This window comes from Labrus bergylta, chromosome 4, assembly GCF_963930695.1.
Source record: "Labrus bergylta chromosome 4, fLabBer1.1, whole genome shotgun sequence".
In the NCBI taxonomy this organism is placed as follows: domain Eukaryota; kingdom Metazoa; phylum Chordata; class Actinopteri; order Labriformes; family Labridae; genus Labrus; species Labrus bergylta.
The window spans coordinates 20,799,717-20,820,779 of record NC_089198.1 but is presented as its reverse complement, the minus strand read 5'-3'; the positions used below and the strand labels follow the sequence as shown (position 1 = coordinate 20,820,779).

The window sequence follows — 21,063 nt, the reverse complement described above, 5'->3', positions numbered from 1 at the left end:
AGCCTGTTTGTAATACTTTAAGTTTGAAAGTGTTCAGGAGGTATAGAGCCTTGAATTTCAGCCCCTTTCCTTGGTAATCATCCACCAGTCAGAGTGCAGGAGCCAGACACCTGAAGATATAAACGTTTCTTTCTGATAAATATCATTAGGGTTAACTTAGCTTAGTATTAGTACCAGCCCCTTGTTTTGTTGTTAAAGGTTTAGACTGCTGGGGAACATGTCACACTAAGCTCCTGTCTAAGAATGCATGCCAGCCCGGGTCGCCCCCCAGGACATGCCCCTGCTCATAAAATACATGCATCAATGGCAAACCATAGAAAATATATTGTTCTCCACTTAATAACTATCATTAACCAAATAATATTGGGACCAGACTGTTTCAATTGATTGCCATCAATAGACCAGTTTTGTTGTTGTTGTACTGCAAAAGTGACCAATCTGTTCACATAGCTACTCCTGTAGTGTTACTGCAGCTGTGTGTACCACTCTGACCACTCTTTACTGCAGGGACCAAACAAATAAACAAATTTCAGTTGAAGAAAAAAAGTTGCCAGCTGGGCAAGCTAAAGATGGTGTCTGTTCTGTGTGGTAGGGCTGAGAGTTGGATAAACTGCTGACTGAATGATTACTGCTTGGAATGATGTGTTTGAAGAGTAAGATTAGTGTGGCAGATTTGTTCTTAAATAACTGGCTGGGAACCCAGATGGGTCATTGGCATGTTTCAGTGGATCCCCACATGCCAAGAATACTAATATGCTTTAATGAGTGAATGTTCCAGACTCACTCACTATTTGCTCAGTTTGGCTGCTTGGCTTGAGGTGGTTGAAATCCCTCTGCAGTAGCTGAGCTGGACGCACACATGATTCAGTTATGGGACAATAAATCAGATCAAACCATCAAGAGGTTGATACTTTGAAAGATACACCAAGAAAAGAAAAATCTATCTGCTATTAATTCCATGTTTGCTTGCTCTTAAAGGCTCTTTCGGTTTGTGGCTACATCGCCCTCTGCTGGTCAGTTTGTATAATGCATCATAGACGTCCCATAACTTCACTGATGTCAGATATATTTTCATATTCTTAACCTTGAATTGTTTTATTTAAAAATGAACCGAATAGAAATTGAATGGTTAAATTAGCTCAGTAATGGGTCCTTACAACATTTTCAAGCAAATCAAAGCAGTGCATTTAAGAGTTGCTCGATGACCTAATGACTAATGCTCATCCAAAAAGTCTTATAAAATCCCAAATATTTAAGCACTCCAGAGACGTAATACTTGGATATGAACAGCTTTGTTTGTCAATGAATTATGCCATCAAAACTATTCAGAGAGAAGAATAAGCAGTAAAAAAAACATTTCTCCATTCTTTCCTTTTTCTCCTTTGTTCCTCTCGTGCTCCTCTCCAGGCCTGTCAACCTTCCTGGGTGGTTTGTAAATGTGCTAAGCTCACGTACTGTATGCATGTGTGTTTATTTAGTCTGTATAGGGGAACAGAGCCATGGCCTCTGCCAATTTTCTTTACACTGAAGAAATATGCTATTAGACAGATGGAAAAAGGCGAGCAGTTAAACAGACTCGGGGCCAACAGATACAAGAGCCCTCAATTCCACAAATCGACCGCTACCAAAGCCTCCAGACCGAGACAAGCAGGGCCTCAGAACTGCTTTTCCATGAATGCAATCTCCACATACTGACAAGGGAGACTACCTTAAAAATGTTCTTCTACCTAACTACATTGTTTATATATGTACACTGATCTTTCTAATAAGGAATACCAGAGAGATGCACACAAAACCTTTATAATCACTATGTTCATTTAATGTATACTGCGAGGGCTACAGTTTCACACTAGAAGTCTGTGTTTCACTGCTTTCACTAGATGTCATTGATATCATCCCAAAGAATGATAAAAAAGAGAACAAAATATGTTAAAGCATGGGCGAAGATAAAAGTAACCTTGATATTCTTTAAGAAAGTAAATTATTTCCTCTTGAAGTTTGTAATTATGCAGCAAAAGTAAATTCTTCATAACAGTTTTGATAACTTTAAGTCTTTTATTGAGGTATACTGAGCTCAAACATGCACAAGGAAATATTTGAAATGTCAAAGGCCTTACAATTTGTTTCTTTTGAGAGCTGACACTTGTAAAAAAAAAACAAAAAAAAAAACATGTAGACATGCAGGATCAACTGAAAACACAGACAAAATTATTTATTAATTATAAAACACAAACATGTTTTAAAAGTCTGCTCAGGATGTGTTCAGCGTTGGACTGAAGCAGTGAGAATGGATCGGCTGACTGACTAGAGGGGAGGAAAAAGGGGGGAGGAGCATTTTCTGGAGAGAGTACTGACAGGGAGAGGAGGGTGTAGGAGTTTGTGGGGATGTGAGGAAAAGAAGGAGGAGGGGAATACCACCCACTAAGACAGTTGTGGAGAAGTTCTGGGGGTTGGGCTGCTCACAGGAAACAGTTGTGGCTCCATCCCAGGCCTCACACCGAGCAGCCCTGGGCCACCCAGTCACCGACAGACAGACCCACCAAATGGCCTGGCCGGGCCAAGCCGACAGGGATTTGTTTATTTTTCGTCCTTTGGTGATGGGGGGGAAATTGTTCAGCATAAGCTGTTTATTAGACCTTTGATTTGTCATGTGTCAGCGTTTGCTTGCAGGGAATGTGTATACATAAGTCCAACTTGTATATAGTTAGGAGGTTTGGAGGCTGAGAGGGTGTGGGCACAGAGGAGAGGGGAGGGGTGGGGGGGCGCAAAAAAGAACAGAGGAAAAATGGGAAGCCTCCCACACTGAAGGCAAGGCTGAACTGCATTATGGGTCATTCTCCAGCTGTCCCTGATTGTTGATGTCACGGGGGAGTGAACTGTTGTGCCTGGTTTGTAGTGGGTGTGGGGAGAGACGAAGCATGTGGACAAACACAGGGAGTCCGTTGTCCCATGATGAGATGCAGGACGTTAATGGATCAGCACAACTGTTTCTGTGCAAGTAACAAGTCATGCAATTAAATCTCTGAACATGTAATATTTGTAGGAGTGTTATGTGAATGAAATATTCTATCATGACATATGTTATCTTAATGCATTAAATTGATGTGTATAGGTACACTAGATATAATGTACATTTTATTGTTACGGCTCTATGTTGTTCCCCTGTGCTGTTTGTCCACTTTCCCCTCCTCTTGTCTCCAGCTCTGCCCGGGTGACTCTACTGATCCCTGGCTTCTGTGTTTTAAAACTCCAGTGCTGAATTCAGAAGGTGGAGGCTTTTGGAGTGGGGACAGCTGCGTGTTTGACAGAGATTGTGTGTGTGTTATCTTGTGTGTTACTTTGATCTTTTTTTTGAGTATTGTTACTAATTTGGTTATGTATATAGATAACAATAAATCTCTTGGTTTTGACTTTTGTAAGGTGCTTTAGTGTCTTATGGGGTCAAATTGTGGATAGTTGTTAGCCCATAGGTCTGCCTTATGGTGTGGTGTGAAATTGTAGAGCAGGTTTTTGTGTAGATGTGATGGCAATATTAAATATGTCAAAAAATAAAGGTATCTCTCTTAATAATAATGCAGCAGTTTTTATCACTGGTTTGACCTCTGTGGCCTCAAAACAGGAATGTATATGTTTCTTTGGTACCTCTGACCGCTGATGAATGATTGTCTTACATTAATCAAATTTTAGGGGTTAACAGCTTTTACAGAACAACTTTTCACTTTCAAAAAGAACTGAATTGAGAAGATGATGGCATTGATATTGTTCTTTGCCCATTTATCTCCTTACCGCCTTACAGTCGTCACTACAAGCTGTTATAGTTACGACTTCTGGGGAGGTAAAGGCCTATCTTCCACCAAACAAATTGTTAATCACTTTTTGTTTGAATTATTGTTATTCTTTGTATTTTGCAGTTGATAAATCGTCTCTTCGGCACTTAGAATGTGGTTGCACGTCTTTTGACGGGGAAGAGGCAAGATGTTCATGTCACACATGCACGGGCTTCTGACCACTGACTTCCTGTGATTTTAAGATTTGAGTTCAAGATATTACTTGTCTTTAACCCTTACATAAACTGGCAACTCAATAGTCTGAGTTGTTTTATCCACATGTCCCACTTGATTTAAATGCAGCATTTATTTTCTCTTTAGTTCTTTCATATTAATGCACCATTATTACTATTATGTTTTGTACATTTTCTCATGTCTTTGTGTCTACACAAAACCCTATAGACAGAACAAAATTAAATACAGTATAAAAAATATTTCATGATTTCTGTAAGACGTAGATAGCCTAATAAACAATTTTAATTGAAGAAAGCATTTTAGTCTTGTGTGAAACTAATTTCTCCATTTGGTTGTTAATAGCATTGGCATTGGTAGAATATCATTTCTGAACAGTGTATCCAACTATAATGACATCACGACCATTACCAGGCGGTGGCAGTATAACTCAGATTTGGATTTTACTCAGAAAAGCCCAAGAAGAAGAAGAAGAAGAAGGACGGCTGTGATGTCATCACAAGGACCAATCAGATCACTCTTTAACCGGAAATATCACCAGTTTAAATGTTGGGCGGCGTTTGATTTGGCACGTCGCTAGGTAAGTGCGATTTTGTCGTTAGATAGAAATTATAAACAAACAAATACGACACTTATACAACATTTGCAATTACATTAACATGAGGAAATGTTTCACAGTTACAACAGCAAGGTTATAAGTTAAGTTTACGTCTTTTGATTTCCCTGTAAGCTCACGGGACAAAGAAAGAGTCAAACATGGAGATCAATCTGTCCAAAGTTCTTGTTGGACTCTCTGTTCAAATCAGTCGAAGTGATGGTGAGCTAATTTGTTTCACTTCTGTGTCTTAAACCATTTAAATGATAACGCTACATGTCGTTTTTAGAGCATTTGGTTTGACTTGCTGTTTGTGTTTGTGTGAACAAGGTCGAGTGCATTCGGCTACAGTCAAGTCGTTTGATGGCGTGAAGTCCGCTGTTATGGTGGAGTGGCTTGAGAGAAAGATGTGCCGAGGAAAGGAGGTCAGTAAAAACAGAAGAAAACATAGATGACATTAGTAATAACAAGAACTCAACACACTTTTCAAGATACTATTATAAATTCCATTGAACTTCATAAATGTAGTTTCTTTCAAAGTGACGGTGATTTTCCTCTTGGCTTGGTGTGTGATTTTTTTTTTTTTTAAATTTTTTTTTTAAGGTGGAAGTGAGTGAGTTATGTACTCTCAATCCAGAGCTTTTGGACCTCGTAAATGGGGTTATCAACAAACCTGCTGACCCACCCCTTCCTGCTCCTGACAAAGTAAGTGTTGCCCTCCTTTTTTTTCATGAAGAAAAAATAACTGTAGCACCATATTGTAAGTGTCAAAAGATTGAACCATTTCACTGAGAATTGAATGATTAGACTTTTAGATAATTAACCTTAATAAAGATAAGACTGTGTAGTCGTTTGTCTTTACAACATCATCAGACTGGCTGATATTCTCAGCAAATGACAGGATTGTCACAGGTGCATAGTTTGAATGAAATGCAGACATGCATGCATTTTTTGTTCCTCCTTTAATGTGTATTGGGTTGAACAGTAATCCTTGATGAAAAAGGATCATCGTCAATGTAGAGCATGTAAATAATTGATGCATTAAACAATGTATTCTCTCTCTGTGTGTCTTCCCCCTTTAAGTATGAGGGTCGGCTGCGCTCATCCAGGATTCCTGCCCCTGCCTCCTGTATGTTATTACATTGTACTACTTATTTTAGTTTTCATTCTGGCATGTAGTGTGTCTTCTAACAGCTTATTTTCTTCCGAAAGCCTCTGCTCCAGCAGTCAGCCAGGCTGAAGAGTCAGGTCGGCAAGGCATGCGTGTTCCTCTCTCTGAAGCAAATGACTCTGCTTACTAATCACTCCTTTGTTAATGGGATAAGGGTGTGAGTTAAAAAAAAAAAAAATCCACAATCCATTCAGACCTAGCCAATGATTCTACATACATAATAATCAGATACAGGTGATTATTGGTGGCATTTGGGTGCATTAAGACAGCTTTGGTTTGGGGCTGTGTAATTAAATTATAATCACGTTTGACACTCAACTATTTATCACCTGATGCACTCTATATTTCATTCTTCTGTTCCTGTGGGAGTCTCTTCGTGCTCGTTTCTCTGTGACTCTCGACCTCTGACGGATTTTGTTTCATCTTAAATGGCTGAATTAATTCTGTGATCACTTAAGTTTTGAGTAACATTCTAACCCCAAAAGCAATGCTTAAGTATACTCACTTTAAGACACACTCATGCTGCAGATCTTAGACTTGGATTTTCTATTTTTTTCAGTTGTCAGTCGGCCTCAGGTCAGACAGACTTGCTTATTCCAGCCCCCGGCTCCTGTCCGAGCATCCGTCACGACCATGGAGTCTTCTAATCAAAGCCTGGAGACGATCCAACCTGATGTCACTCCTTCATCAGTCCTCACAAACTCTGGTTGGTAATAACATTCATACATTCAGAAAAAGCAGAAAAAAACTATCACATTTAAAGAATACATTTGTTAAAGTAAATAGTTTGCCAGTGTTTTCTCTGTATCAGGTAATTACAGGCAAAGTTAACGGCAGTATATGGGACAAGTTATTACATGCATTGGAGTAGGCTTTCAATTTCTGTTTTACAGTTTAATATTTTAGTGCAATCTTTGGTCAGTCACTTGGGAATATTTGTCATCTTTTCAATTGAGTGCATTATCCTTTCTCATCCAGCAAACCCTTATCGGCAGCGTAGAAAGAACGAGGTCCAGCAGGCACAGTTGCTGGCCCGTGAGTCAATAAAAGAAAATGATGAACCTGAGAGAATGCCTCCCCCTCCTGCAGCTAAAGGTCAGTAACAGATTTACAGTAATCTTAATGTAATACACTTTTTGCTCTTTAGACATATCCTAAGTATGAAGGGATAAAGCTGTGTACATTTACTGTATGTCACAAGTGCAATGTCCCATCTCTTCTTCAAGGGATGTTTTCTGTTTGTTTGATCACATCAACTCGTTGTTCTACGTTCAGGAGGATGTGTCATATTAGGCGTGTGGCTGTTGCTTGATTTCATTTGTGCAGTGATGACGGTAAAATGTGAGGTCGTTAGGATTTGATCTGTTGACAGAGGAAAAACGTCTTACATCCCTAGGTACTATGGGCAGAAGAAAGTCTGTGGCTCCCCAAGAGCTAAACAAAGGCAACAAAAGGCAGTCGTGTGTTATAAAGCCTCCTGAGATGCAGACCAAGAAGGGAAAGGTGAGATTCTTTTATTAACGGATTGTATTTTTGTCTGTCATTGTGGAAGAGAACAGTGTGGCTTGGTTGAAATTGTAAGACAGGAGAAAGGTTCCTTCTCATATTGTATTTATTTTGACTCCCCCTTTCAGTTTGGAGAGATTTCTCGACCAAACCAGAAGTTCTTTGAGATGATCCAAGACTTCAGAGAGACCTTAGAAATAACTCCCATATCAGCATCTGAACATGTAAGTTTTGACCAATCCAAACCTGTACATTCTCTTTCTGTGTATAACTTTTAATGCTGGTGTACCATCACTCTCCATACTTATAGCACATTATCTGTATTCATAGATGGCACCCCAAAGGATATGTGTGTGTGTTCGCAAGAGGCCACTTAACAAACAAGGTATATATATATATACGATCACGTTTAAGATCCTGTTTACCGCATCATCTGAATATACAGGAGAAAGGAATGACACTGTTTATTTCATTTTGTAATGTGAACTTTTTTGTGTTTTCCAGAGATAAATAAAAAGGAGATCGATGTGGTGTCTGTGCCTGGAAAAGGTACTCTGCTTGTCCATGAGCCAAAACAGAAAGTGGATCTTACAAAGTACTTGGAAAACCAAATCTTCCACTTTGACTACTCCTTTGATGAGAGCGCCACCAACGACCTGGTCTACAAGTAATGACCTAATTCACTTTGATTTTACAACAAAGTAGATCCAAAAACCAATTTTTACAATTAGATGTGGCATTTGTTAGTTGTTTTATTCTTCCGAGGGATTATGATTGAAAGGCTTGCCATGGTTTTACTCTCCTTCCCCATTAGCTGTAATAGCTGTGTGTGTATACAAGTGTAATAGTAGCACTTCATGAATCTTAACTGTGTCTAGAGATGGAAAACATTTTTAAAAGGTGTGTGTTTCGAAAGCAGGCTATTATATTTTTTCTCTCGGTTTGAAAAGGTTTTGTTTCTTATGGATGAATGTTTTAATCTTTCAAGGTTCACAGCCAAACCTTTGGTGCAGTCCATTTTTGAAGGTGCCATGGCAACATGTTTCGCCTATGGCCAGACAGGAAGTGGGAAGACTCATGTAAGTCCCTGCTTGCTTTTCTTCTTGTGAATTCTCTTGAAGAGTATTGGGTATTTCAAACAGAAACACATATGCCAGCTCACGAGCGCCCGCGGTGGGCAGCTCCGTCACTCTGACATCTCTCCATTAGTGCATGTCCATAGGATCCTGTTTGTGCATGTGTATATTTCAGCCTATGTGTGTGTTGCATGATAAACAGAGTGTAAAAACAGAATTTCCCCTTGCAGGGATCAACAAAGTAAGTCTTCTTCTTCTTTGTTTTTCTTTTCAGACAATGGGAGGTGATTTCTCAGGGAGGCAGCAGAACAGTGCCAAAGGAATCTACGCCTTTGCAGGTAGGACCACAAACACGGTGGCTCTATATGCAGTTGAAAAAAAGAGTAAAAGGTTTTATGAGGTTTCTACATTGATATCAGTAACTGATATTTCCTCCTTGTTTTTAGCTTAATCATTTTAGTCAAACTAACTTAGGATTTAAGTGACACAGCTTTCCCTTGCTTTAATTTTAAACTACTGAACATTCAGGATTTTTTTATTTGCCTACGGTACTTAAATGATAACTGAATCATTTAAATGTTTTTCCATTCCAGCCCAGGATGTTTTTGCTAATCTCAACCACCGGAAGTATTCTCACCTGGATCTCTGTGCCTACGTCAGCTTCTTTGAGATTTACAATGGAAAAGTAAGAAACCCCTCACCTCTATGAGCATATTGGGAACATTTGATTCTAATCTCAGCTTGTTAAATATATTGACTTTTTGATGTAGGTGTATGACCTGCTGAACAAAAAGGCAAAGCTCCGTGTTTTGGAGGATGAACGACAGCAGGTTCAGGTGGTGGGCCTGGAGGAGGTCTATGTGTCCTCAGCAGAAGAGGTGATCAAGATGATTCAGATGGGCAGCTCATGCAGGTACATATGTGTAAATTACGTGTGTGGGTGATCTACTGCTTCACTACTCTTCAAATCTGAGTTCCTTTGCTTTCTTTACAAAACGTTCACTTAAACAGCACAAAATATGTATTTCACATTAATTATTTTAATATAGAAACTCAATGCTCAATATTAAATACTTTCTAATCAATATTCTATTGAAGTTCCATAAAAACAAAATCAAAACATTGCTGCTCTCCCTTCCCTTTGTCCTCTGCAGAACATCAGGCCAGACCTCAGCCAACGCGAACTCATCCCGCTCTCACGCCATCCTCCAGATTGCCCTACGACGCAATGACCGTGCCTCCACACTGCACGGGAAGTTCTCATTGGTCGATTTGGCTGGCAATGAGCGCGGAACAGATGTCAGCAGCAATGACCGAAGCACTTTGGTCGAGACTGCAGAGATAAACCGCAGCCTACTGGCTCTTAAGGTAGACCATTGCTGCTGTGGACTTGAGCAAACATCAGTTAAATACATTTCACTGCAGAGGCAGAAAGAAAGTCTGTTTATCTCTCACACCTCAGCTAGGGTGCAGATAAAGTCACTCCCACTCTCAAATTTACAATAAAGCAGAATAACGTGATTCCAATGCTCAACTCATCTGATTTTCTTTAGAACAGGATTTAACTTAGCATGCATCCCACTTAAAATGTTGTATTAGAATCACTGCTAACATACTGTACCTATATGTCCACTCTGACGTCCTGCAGGAGTGTATCCGTTCCCTGGGAATGAACAGTGATCACATCCCTTTCAGGATGAGCACTTTGACCAAAGTCCTCAGGGATTCCTTCATTGGAGAAAAGTCCAGGACCTGCATGGTGAGTTGAATCACTAAACTGACACCCAGTTTGTCAAACACAATCAAGATTATTGTCAGTAGACATTGAAGATGCTCAAACATTACAGACATTACAATCCCATAAATGCATCATTCAAGACCTTTAAAGATGTTAGTAGTCTGGGATTAAGCTCCATATTTTTTTCTATGATTGACTAGTAAACAACAACAGTGCTTCATTCTGAAACATGGAACCCTGCATCCATTTTTTAATGATAAGAATTTACATTTTATTTTCCAAATGTGAACTATGTGGTCTGTGCTGGAATCAATGTTCGCCAGCCTTAACATGTTTTTATTGTAGGTTGCTTTTTCAAGTGGTTGCTGCACAGTCTTTGAACGGTTTCGATATGAATAGATGTTTCTTCTCCACAGATTGCCATGGTGTCTCCAGGCATGGCTTCATGTGAATACACAATGAACACACTACGTTACGCTGACAGGTACATATTAAACTCAGGAAGTTTGTCTTCATTCTACTTTTGTTTTGATGGAAACATTTCCTTTTTATTGTTCTAATTCTATTGCAAGATAAAAATGTAAACTTAATCTGCGTTTCTCAGAGTGAAGGAGCTGAACGGTAATTCCAAAGCCAGTGGAGCAACAAAGGTTCAAGAGCCTATGGACAGCTCCACAGAGGAGGTAAGACTGAACAGGTGCAAAGCCTAATTCATGTGTTCTGTGCATGCCTTGCTAACCATTTTCATTTCACTTTTGATTCTTCAAGGAGTCCGCTGTGGATACTAGTGTGTATGATGCCATATCTCAGGTGGCAGAGCTGGAGGAGAAGGTTTATGTAGAGCTCCAGGTAGGTTTCTTCAGTTTGAACTTCTTAGTAAAAGGTACTCTTCTTTTTTTATTTTTTTTTTAAGGCTCTTTAAGTCCTCACATTTCCTTCACTTTTTTTTTTTCTTAGAGGTCAAGTGAGTTGGTCAAAGCAATGGAGCAAACCGCATACAACATCGAGGCTGGAGTTGTTGACTTGGTGGATCATTCCCAGAAGCTGTTGGGTTCGTACAAACTGAAATTTCATTTGAGTTTTCTGTCCTTTAGTTCGACATTAAACTCACAAATAAATCTTATATGGCTCCAGATGAATTTGACAGAAGATTCTTTCAGTATTCTTGCGACTTCTCTGGTATGTCCTGAAAGTACAAAAAAATCTGTTGACTGAAAAGGCGTGCTATCTGGTTCCTTATGTAGAAATGTTTTGATGTTGCCAGGACAAAATGTTGGTGCTGTACCCTCATATATTTGTCTTATCTGCTGTCCACACAGACATGGTGCTGGCTCTGCAGTCTTCTGTGGATAAGGAGAGGATGGCGAGGCTGAACCGCTGAGAGAGCCCACAGACTAACGCAGATGAACATGTTTGTTTATTTAACACTGTTTTAAAGCGGTTCCCTTTGATTTTATTGTATTAATGAGTATTCAAATAAAGAAGATGTATTCAGACACTAACTTGTTAAACTTCAGAACCTTGACAGAGTCCACTAAGGGAACTACTTTTGTACATTGTTAAGGAAGCACTTTTCCTGTTGATATTTACATGTCTAACTATGAAATCCATTAGCAGATACTGGGTCTTTAGAATTTAACATGTGCCTAAATGGATGAGACAAGTTTTTCACTCATGTCTGTTATCAAAATAAAGGTAATTCTTTTCAAAGTAAGGTTAATTCTGTTTCACTTGGCCCTATAAGCCTCTGCTCAAGGTTATAAAGCACTTATAAGATATTTATTAACCTTTCTATTTGTTAATTAAACCTTAAATAATACTGTAGCATCAAGAACAGTGACCTGTGAAGCTAAACCAAATTAATTTAGTTATCACTCATTATGTAAAAATATTACAAATACAGTTTCTTTCAAGATTGAGGTCAATTGTTAAAAAAAAAATCAACACAAGTACTTTGATGACAAAGAAATAGAGCAATTGTTGCATAAAACTGATTTTAATACAAAGGTGAACACAAATGATTAACCCTTTATAAACATTGTGCATTTCAGCTACACTAATATAAGGGCTGTCAAGCGATTCAATATTTAAAAGCAAACTTGGATTAATTGCTAAATTGTGATAGTTAATTGTGAAAAAAAAAATCCATTATTTGTTTTTTATTGCAAGGGTTTTATTTTATATTTTTGTAATGATCAAATCTAAGTTTACTTTACTTGCTGTTTGAAATTTGACATTCTGGTAGATTAAAGGTCAGAAAGGGTCTTTTTGAACACTGTGACTATAGGGAGACACTGCAGAGGCTTATCCATGCTACACAAACAAAACAAAATAGCATGGGATTCATTGCAATAAATAAAAAAAAAAGATTGCATTAATTGCAGACCTCGAATCATCGCGCTTGACTAGAACTAGTTTTAAAAAAAACATAATGCTGACATCTGTTTTTTTATTGCCTGTATGGGTTCTCTTAGTTGCATTTATAACATGTTTAACAAGACAGATTAGAAAACGTGCACCTACTTATTCAAGGGAAAACCGATACCAAATATGGTAAGAATAAGGATTGAATATGGTTTGAAAAGCAGCACAACATTTGAAGAATAGAGTTGGACTGGCATTCATGCCACAAGTGAAATGTAAGATGCCTTTCCTGCGCTACGGGGGGGAATAAGAAAGACAAATGTGTTTATTGTTCTTTATTTGTATAGCAACACGTATGTAAACCATATGTAAACACTTTATAATGGAACATGTGTACAGCCACAGCACCAGGTGGCGCTGCAGGTGAATGACAACTGTTTTGAAAGCCAAAGGAAAAAGTGGGGGGAACCAATCAGTAACGACGAGTAAAGATTAACCCCTCCGTGTAGCTGGCCGAGGAAACAAACCCCGGAACGGAGGAAGATGAAGTGGTTACGGTTTTCGCTCCTCGTATTGGGGGTTTTCTCGCTGTGTTACGGCACCTCTGGTGACATCAGCGGAGTTAAGAAGATGAAGATGCAGTTTGCCGCCGGACCCCTGCTCAAGTTTCAAATTTGGTAAGCAAATGAGCAAAAAAAAACTGGCGAGTCATTGCAGGCCAGCTGAGCTCCCCGGCTGACAACATCGTGAGGCCGAAAATCGAGAGAGCTCGCTATCTCCCCCGAAGGCAGTGAAATACGTGTTAATTATTGGAGGAGCAATCTTGTACGGTAGTTATTGATTAGCGAAATTACCCGAACACAGTGCAAACACACGGAGAGGATACATGTTGTGAAAGTTCCTGATTTTTCTGGGGTTTTTTTATTAAATCGTGTTGTCGTAATCATGGCTCCACTTCCGCTGTCTAAAAAAAAAAAAATCCACTAAACGTAACATTCAGTTTTATGTGTTTATATGGCTTGTGTTGTTTTTTTTTTATTATTACCTCACGTAGTTTTCAAAGAGGGAGCATTAAACACAGACTTGTCTTGGATTAGTGTATTCTTTGTAGTTGTACCAACAGAAGGATTATTTTTTAATCCCGTTACTTAGCCCAGTCTGTTTGATTTTTTTTTTTTTTTAATGTTACGTTGCTTTTGATTGTTTTTGTATGTTGTGCTATACATTTTAATTAATTAAAAGTTACTAAAACATCGCCCAAAGGCAAATTTTGGACACGTTCATAACGTTTAAACGTCACGTGGTATCAAAGCGGTATTACTCATGTTTTCATGAAATAAACAAAACAAACATTTGCAAAGTAAAATCTACACTTTTATAACGAGATGCGTTATGTTTTAGGCACATTATGTTTATTTTGTGTTCAATTTGCTATTCTGTAATTTAAAAATATGTCTAAAACAAGGGTTTAGCTCATTTGATTATAAAGCTTAGGTTGTTGAACTTGAAACCTCACACTGCCACAAAAAAAAAAACCCACACTAGCAGAGACATGATTTACTCATTATGTTGGCCTTCACATGTCCTGAAATGCAAGTGTAAATAAATTCCCAATCTTTGCTTGAGATCATGGTCATGTTTTGGCTGCCTTTTGTTCCTTTGTACTGTGACTTTCTAACAGGTTTGTCTCCTCACAGCATTTCCTGAGGGTACAAGCGGGTGTTTGAGGAGTACACGCAGGCCTTGTACCAGCGGTACCCGGACATCCGCATTGAAGGGGAGAACTATCTTCCTATACCCCTCTATCGGTAAGAGAGAAAGATTGGCTGCCTAAACGCAAGTGGATTTTTTTTTTTTTTAAGCAGCCAGAAAGCTGTATGGGAGAAGCTTTTATGAATTTTTAGGGGCGTGTGCCTCGCTAAAACTAAGGAAGCAGTCCTGCATTATCACCTTGTTCATGTTGACAAAGAGCTGTGTGCGAGCTTAATTGGCAGTTGTTTCCAATCATACAAGTGTAGGAATAGCAACATACACAGCCATGTATAATAACATTCAGTTTATCATCACCTGCCAGACTGGTGCTTGCGTTAGTCCCAGGTGTTTTAGTTAGAGATGTAGTTTCACTGAGACCCTAGAGTCATCATCAGTTGATCCCATCAGAAACACCCCAGAGATTTCTCTTATTAGAGCCAGTATTAAATGGTAGAGTTCCCCTCTTCGTCCACTGATTCTCTCTCTGGAACAGACCAAATTTAGCCTTTGGCTACTGACGTCTTCTGGTTCAACCAGTTACACGTTACAGATTAATGATAAGAAAAAAATGTGAACTCTGTATTGCATGTTGAGTTTTAAATTAATGAAGAAATAATCCAAGTTAAGCGTTTTGAATTTAAAAAACTTAGTTTGAACACATGGAGCCTCACCTTATTTCCTGCACAGTGTTGATAACAATAGTAACACAAGTATAACCATTCATTTAATAATTTATTGCATCCCATTAATCCAGCCATCCAGATTTACCTAATAATTCACTTTTTTTGTCTACATCTGTAAATTTTATAATTACTGTACATAGCACAGACTCTTGCACTTTCTGCTTATTTGCACTTCTGGTGAGATGCCAAACCTCATTTCGTTACTCTATACTTGTATATGTGTAATGACAATAAAGTTGAATCTCATCTCATCTCATTATAAGTTACGTATATGTTCATGATTCATTATGGTACTGTGTTGATTTTTAGTACAATGTATACCGGTAATTGAACTTATTCATTGAACCACAAAAACTAAGTTTGTCTTGTGTTGCCAGCTCTAAGAATTGTATTAAAATCCAGTTTCTTGTTTTATTTCTGCAGACACGTTGCTTCCTTCCTGTCTATTTTCAAGCTGCTGGTGATTGGGCTGGTTATTGTTGGCAGGGACCCATTCGCCCTCTTTGGTATGCAAGCCCCAGGCATCTGGGAGTGGGGCCAGGGAAACAAGGTAAGGTAAACGGGGTCTCTAGGTTTGATCAAAACTGTGATCGTAAGGGAAACTTTGCCCTGAGAATAACTAAGAGGGTAGAGACAGGTCATTGTCACAAAAACCCCCACGTAAACATGAACTGAGGATAAAAATGAGGATATGCTTTACTTTGGCTGTTCCTAACACCGTTGTGCCACTGCCAAGTACAAATCAAACCCATGGGATATCATTAGCTGTTAATTGAGGGTGTTCAAACTGTGTTGCTAAGTATTGTTTTGCTTGGATTTGTTACCTCCTGGGTTACAAACAAAGACTCAGAGTGAGACTCAACAATGACTGCAAATATCAGTGATTAGCAAACAAAACATTCTTGTACTATCGAGGATTATCACGTGGACAGAAAGTTGAGACTGGTTACTGATTATTTGTAGTTACAGCATTAGTAAGCATTTGACGTTGACTTATTTTACCAATAAACTTGTTTTATATAAATATGTACAGAGTTATGCATAGACAGTGATGTGTGTATACATATTTATTTGTAATATATGTGTGTGTGTGTGTATAAACCCATAAATTACTGATTACAGAGAAAAGCCTTACTGTCTCCAACTTCGTTGGGGCATTTAAAGCTGCACCAGATTTCCTTTTAGCCCTGTGTGACAGTTTCTTAAATCAGACTACCTAAAAATGGAATCCGTTCTCATTGACAGACTGCTCCCGGTCTTGTAGTTTGCCACTTTATAAGATGGCTTCGCCTTAATCTTATCAACCAGTAAAGCTCTTTTTGAATGCCACATGCATTCAGTCTATTCCTGAGCGGAATAGACTGCAGACAAAAATAAATAAACAATGGGCTAGGATAAGACAACCTGATATAAAATACTTTTTTTTATACTTTTTTTTTTTTTTACACATCCATCAAAATCCAAACTCAGGTTAGTGAAGAATTTACGAATGTTGTGAAAATAAAGCTATGCTGTCATTATGTATGTCTGAATAATATCTAGGATATGTGATGTTTGAAACATACATCCTTATTAAATTAAAACTACAAAAGTTATAAATAACAAAAAAAAAAGAAGATTTTTAAACAAACCATTCAGGCAGTATTTACCAGGTCATTTCTCATTTTGGCTCAGATAAATGTTTATCTTAGCTGAGAATCAGATATGAGGAAATTACTTATTGTAAGGTATTTGTTGCTGCAAAAAGTCATTTGCAATTGACTTCTTGTTTGTGAGTTTAACCTCTAGTTCATGCAGTTAAATAACTTAACTTAATAACTCATCAGGAGATGTTGCTTTTCACTAAAATGTTTCCTCCCAATTAACAGTTGACAACCAGAATCACCCTTTTGGGCTCAGTCCTTTTATTGTATAATCGTTTCTGTGCAGTGCATGATCGAGTGATCCATGAAGTAAGTACAATGGACAAGTTAAGTGAGAAGCTGGAAGAGAAAATCTTCAGACCACTGTAACTCAAGTTGTCCTGTGTTTCTTTCAGATTTATGCTTGTATGATGGTGTTCTTCCTTAGTAATATGCTTGAAAACCAGTTAATGTCTACAGGAGCGTTTGAGATCACGTTAAATGGTGAGTCGGTGACTGACAGCATGGTTTTTACCAACTAAACCCAATTGTTTCAAATTATTTGGGCCATTTTGCATTGATCATTGATTAGTACCTTGACTGCAGTTTTAACAGTTAAATGTACTTGCAGTACCATTTCATATTAGAACTTTTATGACTTCAAAAATTGTTACTCTTTTGTTATATTATTTTGAACTAATGCTATGTTGATGGAACAAAATTCAGTGCATTACAGTGATGTGGTGTTTTTCCATAGATGTACCAGTGTGGTCAAAACTAGAATCGGGTCACCTGCCCTCCATGCAGCAGCTTGTGCAAATCCTGGACAACGAGATGAAGATGAACGTTCACATGAACACAAAACCCCTCCACTCCTAACCCTACTCTTCACATCCTGGCTGGAGCTACAAGCCCCTCCATGTCAGTACAGTAGGGTTCATAGCACTTTTTTACCAAGCATGTTTGATTTTTTTTCTAATATTAATGTTTTTGCTGATCTTGTTAAAAATATATATATATTCTGAAGTGTGAGACTCTAGAAATGTTCATTCTTTTTTTTCTCCTTCTTAGGTTTGAGGTGGGTTTCTCTCTGGGCTGTGATTTGATGTTTATGAAGGTCTGCGCTGAAGGCAGGATAACTGCTAGCACAGACTGGATGTCCCCATCACTCTTCACCGTGCCCCTCAGAGACAACCTGCCCCTGACGCCAGAGAGGGATCCATGGCAACAGTGCCGGCCATTGTGTCATTTTCTTGTAATATTCATACTACTGCAGAAATCATCCAGGTGACATCAGTGGTCCCATAATGAGATTAACCTTGATTCGTATAGTCTTTAACTTGTTGCATATAATTAAATCATGTGGTTTAAAAAAAAGCGATGTCCCTTGTACCACTGAGTCATAAGTAGGATTTAAGTTTATTGTTTTAATAGTAACTTAGCTGTGTAGAAAATGCAACACTTAAATATGCTGTCATTGTTAAATTAACAACACAATTGTGTCTTGGTATGATTTCCAAATAATTTTTATATTGACATAATTTGGAGGAAGGGTTAGAGGATGAATAAAACTTGGAACTATTTAACTGTGTCACTGGTGTGTTTAGGTTTTCTGTTTGATGTGATAAAGGATGTGCTCAGTGAAAAACTAATTCAGGAAGAGATGATGGGTTCAAGTGGATAATGTGACTGCCACATAGGTATAGGTCAGTTTAGGTAAAGAAAACCTGAGAAGATAAGTAGGATTCAAGAGTCCACCTTTAAGCCATCTGCTCTATTTTAATGTCATTAGGAGGATCTGTGGGTGTGCACTGATTTGATGATAAAGTCAATTTAGCATGATTAAAGTGTGAAACTACAATACAAGTGAAGTAGTACCATCTGAGCTTCTTTATCCAACATCCAAAAATGTCATGGAGTTTTGCAAATCATCAATACCAACAAATTGGTATTATTTTGTCCCTTGATTCCATTTGAACAATGTAGAGTTAAAAAATGTGCCAAAATCAAAATAATTATTTCAGCTCTACAATGAAGACTTCAGAGCTTTATGGCATAATGGAAGTGCTTTACATGTGTCACAGAGTACTTTTTCACAGATATCCCTGAAGGCACCAGTGAATGAAGTCTCTTTCACTCTCACTCATTATCACATCAGCACTGACTTCCAGAGGCTTTTTGGCAAGAACATGCTGGCGAGAGGCTTTGGTCATCTTTGGCAGCCGGGGATGGGAAGGTGCTGAATTAGTAGGTGCATCCTAATCCTGGCTGCCAACACAAACAACTCCTCCTTTAGTAGTGATGGTCCCGAAGAAGCCATGTTTGTTTCACATGATGCCTAGAGAGGGAAATCACGTTATTCTTGCACATTGTGTGGCTTTGAGCAATATAACTTCACTTTGTTTTGACTTAAATAAAATTGTATACCATAGTCAGATCATAACAGAAACGGTGATTCACTTGAGTGCAGCAGCAACCCATACTGAACTTTGCCTGCTGAACTCCTGCCAGGAAAGAGACAAAGACTTGCTCTTTCCCCAGGACTCGGACCCCAACTGCTTTGTTGAGGGACATGAAGACAGGCTTCAAGGGAGCGGGGAAGAGGCTCTGACTTCCCCAGCTCCACCGACATACCCTGGCTCCCTCCTCGTCCAAACACTGACCACCTGATCTGTTCAAGGTCAGCCTGCATCATAAACACACAGCTCAATCTTTGATATCCAAACATCAGTTTAGAAAGATTATCATAACGAGCTCTATTTGATTAACCCATATATTAAATTATTACATACAGTATTTTTCATTAATACTTTACTTATTGGAAACATTCAAATATTGTGATAGATATAAAGGCTTTGCTTCTTACCAGGTGTGTCCATTGTTGTGATAACATGTTGCTCTGCCGTCAGACTGGAACACGGCTCTGATTTGTTGATGCGGCACAGCACTGTCACCATACACGATGCACACCCTTCCATTCTTTTCAGTGACCACAACAACTAAAGCCAAGAGGCCCGAGGGATAACTGCATGACGATAAGGATGAGAACATTCACGGCAGAGCACATTTTGGTATTGAACACTATCTAACATGGCTGTGATTTGTTTTAGCTTAAATTTCCACATTGCTCCTTTTTCTGTGCCCTTAAATCTAAGTATTTGTGTTATATCAGGTATATCATGGATTTTCATTATGGTGGATACAAACCTGAGCAGACCCATCAGGGAAAACTGTAAGAAATGTCAAGCCTTTGCCGTAGTACTTCTGTAGAATTTCTGAGCGGCCCTGTGAACAAATAGAATTAAACACGGTCAAAGAGATCGATGTTCTGTGTCTTGTTTGTTCTCATTATTTTGATGAGTACTCATCAGGTGAAAACGCTATTTTCTTTACTGGGTGCTCTGGGCAAAGATTCCCAAATCAAAAAAAGTAACTGATTACAGTTTACAAAATATTGAGATGAAGTTTTACAAGCTTTTGCATAGAGAGTCCAAAAAAACTGCATTATAGAAAATGTAGGACAAACATTTTTCAAGCCAGACTTCTACTAGTGAACACAATTTTTCAAATCTTTAATTACAGTAGAATATGGAGTCACGGTTATAAAGCTACAGCTGTTCAGAGCTGTTAATGTTTAGATACTTTAAACACACAACAAGCTTATATTTGTTAAAAGTTGCTGTTGCTTTTGTTGTATTCACTGATCAGATGAAGTGCATTAAAATTAGAGTATATTTTGTTAGGGATGAGAATTTCAGGGTAATACGATACTATATTATCTTGATACAGGTATTTTGCAATAATTGATATGTTGCAACAAGTAATATGATACATCACAATAACCGATTAACACAAAATGCTCCTAAAAAATGTAAAGAGCAGGATTTATGTGTTTATTCTTTGTTATTTGGCGTCAGTTTCACCTCTTAATATGCATCATCATTGACCTTCTTTTCATCGCTTTCAGAAGTTATCGTACTGTCTTCTTTCTTTATCCTGCTGTCTACTTTTGGTCAATTATAATTATTTCTATGGTTTCATCAGTTAATTAAAGTAGACTAAGTACTTACTTAAATATGACAAGCATTTAAGTTCTTTATGGATCCAAAAAGAAAACATGATTGTGGGTACCTGATGACGACATATGCCAAACTGATTAGTCCTGTGGTTACAGAAAGGAAGCTGCACCTCTTCCTCTTCCTCTTCCACTTTGAAATGCTTCTCAGTTTCACCACCAGGAGGAGGCCCTGTCCAACATCCTTTATCTGAAGCAGGACAGAGCTGATACCTGAGGACCTTTGATGATGGGGGAACTAAACAAAACATAAAAAGGACAGAAAAATGTATGAGTCTAAAAAGCTTTTTAAAGACACAGTTATTCTCCAAACTGACTTGTCTTGTGGTACCAATAATTAATTTATATAACAGACTGAATTATGTCTTTGTGTATGCTACTCACAAGATTCTGCCTCAGGTTGATAGACTGTATAATCCTCCAGGGTTCTTGGATCTGATTGTTTTCTAATAAAAAATGCAG

General features: G+C 38.3%; 2 protein-coding genes across 3 annotated transcripts; both read left to right on the top strand.

The window, feature by feature from the left end:
- Positions 1–4,498: 4,498 nt before the first annotated feature.
- On the top strand, positions 4,499–11,819 carry kif2c (kinesin family member 2C). 2 transcript variants are annotated; one of them, XM_020643734.3, is made up of 23 exons: positions 4,499–4,599; positions 4,750–4,836; positions 4,945–5,039; positions 5,218–5,319; positions 5,698–5,743; positions 5,827–5,862; positions 6,345–6,491; positions 6,764–6,880; positions 7,182–7,288; positions 7,420–7,515; positions 7,622–7,676; positions 7,796–7,958; positions 8,280–8,370; positions 8,642–8,705; positions 8,961–9,052; positions 9,138–9,280; positions 9,522–9,735; positions 10,016–10,126; positions 10,522–10,589; positions 10,710–10,788; positions 10,874–10,954; positions 11,063–11,156; positions 11,425–11,819. In XM_020643734.3, the coding sequence occupies exons 2-23, from the start codon at positions 4,776–4,778 to the stop codon at positions 11,484–11,486; spliced, it is 2,124 nt and encodes a 707-aa protein (XP_020499390.2). In that variant the 5' UTR covers positions 4,499–4,599; positions 4,750–4,775; the 3' UTR covers positions 11,487–11,819. The 2 variants fall into 2 exon arrangements, with proteins under 2 accessions (XP_020499390.2, XP_020499392.2); XM_020643736.3 differs by lacking the exon at positions 5,827–5,862 and having other exon boundaries at positions 4,524–4,599.
- A 1,154-nt stretch (positions 11,820–12,973) lies between these two features.
- On the top strand, positions 12,974–18,112 carry selenot1a (selenoprotein T, 1a). Its single transcript, XM_020643760.3, has 6 exons — positions 12,974–13,146; positions 14,167–14,277; positions 15,328–15,454; positions 16,943–17,030; positions 17,284–17,447; positions 17,598–18,112. Exons 1-5 carry the CDS (start codon positions 13,013–13,015, stop codon positions 17,403–17,405), a joined length of 582 nt encoding a protein of 193 aa, XP_020499416.1. The 5' UTR covers positions 12,974–13,012; the 3' UTR covers positions 17,406–17,447; positions 17,598–18,112.
- The last annotated feature ends 2,951 nt before the right edge of the window (positions 18,113–21,063 follow it).